The sequence below is a fragment of the Callospermophilus lateralis genome, chromosome 13 (assembly GCF_048772815.1).
Source record: "Callospermophilus lateralis isolate mCalLat2 chromosome 13, mCalLat2.hap1, whole genome shotgun sequence".
Taxonomy (NCBI): Eukaryota; Metazoa; Chordata; class Mammalia; order Rodentia; family Sciuridae; genus Callospermophilus; species Callospermophilus lateralis.
In genome coordinates this window covers 102,030,298-102,036,382 of record NC_135317.1, presented here as the reverse complement: position 1 = coordinate 102,036,382, position 6,085 = coordinate 102,030,298, and the positions used below count along the sequence as shown (strand labels likewise).

The following is a 6,085-nucleotide window of genomic DNA, read 5'->3' as shown; positions in this document are numbered from 1 at the left end:
CCATCCTCGCAGAAGTCCCCAGCAGATTCCCGAGTTTTCTGGTTGCTTTTGGGCTTAGAAAAGAACCACTTTTTGAAGGCAAATCTGTTTCAATATCAGAGCCTCAGTTTCCTTCCTCTCTCCCAGCTCAGGCATGAGGTTGGTGACCACACACAGGAGGGCAGGGCCATGGTCAGCCAGGTACTTCCCTTCTTCCACTTCTCACCAACCGAGAGCAGCTCTGGTTTCCCCAGGTGCTGCCTGTTGCATGGTGGGGGCTGGGGAAGCAGGCCAAAGGCTCTCTTATTTAGCTGGGACTGTAGTTCCCTCCAGTTACTGAATGCCCATGAAATGGCAAACTCTGAGCCAAGTGCCCACCTCTGAATTAGTCTTGGCCAGAGTCAGGTATTGGTCTATCTTCCTGCCACCCCCCTGTTCTCCCTAACCTCACCCCAACCCAAACCTGTCTTAAAGCAGCTCTCTTTAAAGTCTGCAGACAATTATTACCCACTGTCCAAATCCCAGGACAGTCAGAACTGCCCCGATCATCCCACTCCCGCTGCGAGGGCAGAGCCCTGCTCCTGAGGTGCAGTAGGTACTTGGAAATGTGAGCTGCCATGATTATCACTAGCCCCAATACACACTTTGGATGATTGGAGAATCAAGAGGAGTGAATGGAGCAAAATAGTAACACGAACTCTCTCTTCCAAAATGGCTAGAAGGGTACAAGCCCCCAGCACATGAAAACAGTTAAGGCTCCAGGGGGTGGAGGTGCGTCTACCCAGATGTGGTCATTGCACACTGAGTACATGTGTTGAATTATCACACTGTGTCTGTAAAGCCGCACAGATGTTATGTCTCAATAAAAGAAGAACTCTTTATTGGCATCATTCTGATTAGTTCTCAGTGGTGGCACATCCCTTGGGTATGAGGTATATAGTACCTGTCTCCAAATGAGGGAATTGCCTGGGGACATGAATATACTAAATTCATTTGCTATTTGCATGAGATACTCATTTGTTATCTGTCGATACTGAGCTCATTTGCTGGTGGTGTAAGAACATCATGCTGACAGACCCAGCACAGGCTTGCAATAGTGTGGACCTGGTTTGAATCCTGCCTCTGCCACCTACTAGTTGAGCAACCTCTGGTAAGTGCTTTACCTCTCAGACCTGGTTTCCTCTCCCACTAAGTGAGGAGCACAACACTGACCTTCCACAGCACCTTGGAGCCTTAATAATGAGGCTCCATGCACCTGGCCAATGACCAGCATGCAGCAGCAATTGGACAACAGAACTTTGCTGTAATGTATTGTAATATTATTATTTTTATTTAATTTTTTAAAGAATATTTATTTTTTTCAGTTGTAGTTGGACCTTTATTCCATTCATTTATTTTTATGTGGTTCTGAGGATCGAACCCAGCGCCCTGCGCGTGCTAGGTGAGCGCTCTACTACTGAGCCTCAATCCCAGCCCCCCATTATTTTTATTTTAAATAATAATTCTACCAGGGTCCTTCATCCTTTATTTCCTCGATTTTCAGATACCTAATAAATTATAACCATTTAAAAGACAAAATTTTTACTCTGTACTAGAATTTGTGAATAGGAAGGTTTATTCCTTTTTCTGACCTGTGTAGTTGTCCTCCAGGTCAGTTCTTTTGATGGTCTTGTGCTGTTCTAGCTATTAAGGTGGAAGAGAGGCAGCATCTGGCAAGGCCCTGTAAGGCTGCTAGGATGCTGATGATGGTCCAGCTCTCAACCTGATTGTGGGTGCAAGGCTGACTGATGTCTTTACCAGTCATTAAAGCAGAGCTGTTTATGTGCTGCTTTTTACTCTAAGTACAATCCTTCACAATTAAAGAAAAAAAAATGGGGATGAACAGGAAATCACTTGGTAGGCTTTTTAAACCCAGGGCTTTGTGCATGGAAGGCAAGCACTCTATCAACTGAGCTATATCCCCAGCCTTGGTAGACTCTTAAAAACAAAACAAACCCAGAATGTTTGTTGAGCTCTTGCTGGGTGCTGGGCACGGTGCTAAGCCCCCTGATGACAGGAGGCAGCAGCATCCTTCCTGTCAGAGGAGGAGGCTAAAGCAGAGAAGGGCCCACCCAAGGCTGACGCCCTGGGGCCTGTATGGTTTGTTCTTAGGCTGCCTCTCACCATGTGCAGGAAAGCCTGGGTGGAGGAGGACGCAGGCCCAGGAAAGGACTTTCAAACTCTCCCACCAACAATTAGTTACAAGTTTGTGTGGGTTGCAGAAGCCCATTGTCAAGGGGCAGCTTGGTGGATGGGTTTCTAGATACCTGTGGCCATGCAAGCTCACCTCATGAATGAGGTTCCTGTGTGTCCTGTGAGCCCACCTGGGTCTCTAGGTCTGCCCTGCCTTGACTCTTTAGTAGTCAGAGTATACAACTTCCCAGATGGGAACTAGGGGAACAGAGGGGAGAGGGGTCCATCTGCCACTGATGGCAGTGAAGGCCCATATCGCCCCCTAGTGGCCAAGGAGGTGAAACATAACTGCCTGACACCAGGCCACCCTTGACCCCTGGCCTCGAGTAATAGGGACTGAACCCCTTAGTGTGAGACTCTGTGCCTTTGCCTTAGGACAACAATATGATGAATGCACCTTGGACCCCAGCCCTAAAAGGTTCAGGTTAGCAGGGAGACAAGCTGTCTTCAAGAGCGACTACAAGAGACCACCAGAGAGGGACCATTCAGTACTCTGAACGCTTAGCAGAGGGAGAGTTGGTTTCCAGCTGGGGTGAGATAGAGGATGGGGGGCAGGGCAGGGGAAGAAAGAGAGAGAAAGAGAGAAAGAGAGAGAGAGAGAGAGAGAGAGAGAGAGAGAGAGAGAGAGAAGACCTTGTGGATGAGGTTCTTATGTTTTGTTGGTATGTCTGTGGAGGCAGGATGCTGGCTTTGCAGCCAGTGATTTGGATCTGAGTAAAGATCTGCCCTTGAGGCTGTGATGTCCAGGGTGACTTGTTCGGCCTCTGAGCCTCTACTTCCTCATCTGCGCAAAGTAACATGACATCACTGTGATGAGCCTGATCTTTGGAGTCAGGTTATCTGGTCTCAAATCCTCCCACTGGGATGGGGCTGCAGCTCAGTGGTATAGTGCTTGACTGGCATGTGTGAGGCGCTGGGCTCCATTCCTAGCTCCTCTCTCTCTCTCTCTCTCTCTCTCTCTCTCACACACACACACACACACACACACACACACTCAAATAAGTTAAAAAATCCTGCCACTTTTGTTTGTGTGCCTGTGAGCAAATCATGTAAGGTAGCTGTATCTCAGTTTCCCTATCTGTAAAATAGGAGTAATAATATATTTCACAAAGGGTCACCAGGCTCTAATGAGTTAGCTGATGTGAAGCCCTTGGAATAGTGCCTCTCACATCACAAGGACTCCACGTGCAGCTATTATTGCTGATATTATGCAGAGGATAATATTAGGGCTGTTGACAAGATTAGGGATTAAGATCAAAGCCTGGCACACAGTGGGCTCTCAACACAAGACGGCTGTTCTCCTTGCTATTATCAAAGTGCAGGTGAACCTATAATTAGAAGTGAGAGCAAGGAAGCTCCAGATGGTGTGATCAGGGTAAGCAAAGGCAGGAGGCAGGACCATGCCTGTGTGAGCAAGGAACAGAAAATAATATTGCTCAGCCCTCAGGAGATCTAGGATGAGTTCTTTCTGTTGGCTTCCCATCTTCCTATGGCCTCTTTAGGACCTGCTAAAAACACCAGTTTCCCTCAACAAATCGATGCATGGCTTTTTTTTTTTTTTTTTTTTTTTTTTTTGTATTTTTTTCTGGCTACAGGTCTCAGGGAGGCTCTGCTCCTTGTCTCTCCAAGGATGGTTCTCCAGGGAATGTCCAGCTTCCCCCTGGGGCTCCTGCTTGGCTCTGTGTTCCTGGTGGCTTCGGCCCCAGCCATGCCTGAGTCTCAGGGCTGCAGCAACAAGGAGCAACAGGTGACCGTCAGCCACACCTACAAGATTGATGTGCCCAAGTCTGCCCTGGTCCAGGTGGAGACTGACCCCCAGTCCCTCAGTGATGATGGGACCTCGCTCTTGGCCCTGGGGGAGGCCGGGGAGGAGCAGAACTTCATCTTCAGGCACAACATCCGCCTTCAGACGCCACAGAGGGACTGTGATCTGGCAGACAGCGTCCAGAACCTCCTGGCCCGGGTGAAGAAGCTGGAGGAAGAGATGGCAGAGATGAAGGAGCAGTGCAGCGTCCAGCGCTGCTGCCCAGGAGCTGCTGGTGAGTTGGCCAGTCACTCAGCACCCACTTGGGGCACCCACAGACCTCAGGAGCACTCTGAGGCTGCACAGTCTCACATCTCACTCTGGGTTTTCTCTGGGATCCGGCTCGTTCCCACTATTTATTTCTTGGTTTCAGCTCCAGGGGACATCTGGATGCCTGATCAGGGAGGGACCAGCAGCTCTTGAAGACACCAGACTCCTGGGGCAATGTTTCCAGATGGGTCTGGCTTCTAGGGGCTTTCTTACCTGGGGATCCAATCTCCCTCAAAGGGGAAGCAGGGGTGTGCAGGAAAGATGGAGGCCAACTGTGATTTGGCAAATTCCTTAAGTCTCCTCAACTGTCCATCAGGATGATTCCATCAGCCAGCCTAGTTCTGAGAATTACAGATGATATGTAATAGATTCCTGGCCAGTGATAGATGTTCTGGAGGTTGCGACTATTTAATTAGTAATAAAATGTCACAATTTGATGGCCAGTGATAGATGTTCTGGAGGTTGTGACTATTTAATTAGTAATAAAATGTCACAATTTGATTTTACAAATATTGAAGTTCCCTCTGTCCCACCCTTTTAAAAACATAAGACACCTAGATTGAACCAGAGGACAACCAATGGTACTGAGGCACAGATTTTTATATCTGAAGGAATTGCTAGGGTTGAGAGCACTTCCTAAGTGCCAGGTACAAATGTAGGCACCAGGGACACTGCCATGAATAGAACAGTGTGGACCAGTCCCTGAGGAGCCGCCTCTTAGACACATCCTTAGGAAGGAAAGGTGTTCTGAGAAGCCAGAAAGGTGTTCTGAGAATGGACAGAGAGGGCACTGCGCTGAGTGGCCTGCCCTTCCCCTGCCTCTTACCATAAAGGGCTACAGAACGGAGCCAGGTTAAATCCCCCTGCCAGGCCCCCGATGCCATCAGTGAGACTGGGCTATTTTGTAGCTTCAGGGAATCCTTTTTTCTGAGGCCTTCCTAGGTCCAGCCCCACTCACCCACGGCTAGAGGACAATCTCCCTCCTGCCTGGCAGAAGCCGTGTCCCTCTGTGTCAGCCAGCCAGCCACCTGCCACGTTGGAACATTCAAGGCCCATTCCTAGGAAAACACTGAACAGTTCTCATCATTCAGAGGGGACAGAACCCAGGGAGTCATCTGGGAAGGGAAAAGGGTGGTGTCCATAGCTTCTCAGACCAAGAAAAAGAGAAAAATGCCTGTAGCTTTGGCAGGTTAGAAGTGGGCCCAGCTGGAAGGGGCCGAGGCTCTGTCCTCCTCGGGGAACTGGAACCGGGTCATCCCCTGAAGAGCCAGGCAAGACCCAGATACCCGGAGCCTTCTCTAACCCGTCTCCAAGGAGATGGCCATCCACCATGGTTTCCTCTCTTCCCCCAGACCTGAGCCGCCACTGCAGCGGCCATGGGACCTTCTCCCCTGACACCTGCAGCTGCCACTGCGAGCTGGGCTGGGAGGGCGCCAACTGCGAGCTGCCGGCCTGCCCCGGGGCGTGCAGCGGTCACGGGCGCTGCATGGACGGGCTCTGCCTGTGCGACGACCCCTACGTGGGACCCGACTGCGCCTACCCGGCCTGCCCCCAGGACTGCAGTGGGCACGGCGTGTGCGTGCGCGGGGTCTGCCAGTGCCACGAGCACTTCACGTCGGAGGACTGCAGCGAGCAACGCTGTCCGGGCGACTGCAGCGGCCACGGCTTCTGCGACACTGGCGAGTGTTACTGCGAGCTGGGCTTCACTGGCCCCGACTGCTCCCAGGGTGAGAGCTGAGACGTGCCTTGGGGCCTTGTTTGCTTCCACCTATGGTCTCCACTCCTTGAACCACCACTTGC

At 50.7% G+C, this 6,085-nt stretch overlaps 1 protein-coding gene across 1 annotated transcript in view; it reads left to right on the top strand.

Annotated features, from left to right (window-relative positions):
* The first annotated feature begins 3,841 nt into the window (after nt 1-3,841).
* The window catches only part of Tnn (tenascin N), a 64,200-nt gene continuing 61,956 nt past the window's right edge, over nt 3,842-6,085 (top strand). Inside the window, exons 1-2 of the mRNA XM_076831391.2 lie at nt 3,842-4,250; nt 5,638-6,012. Of these exons, the coding sequence (XP_076687506.2) occupies nt 3,842-4,250; nt 5,638-6,012 (784 nt within the window). The remainder of the gene's footprint in view (nt 4,251-5,637; nt 6,013-6,085) is intronic.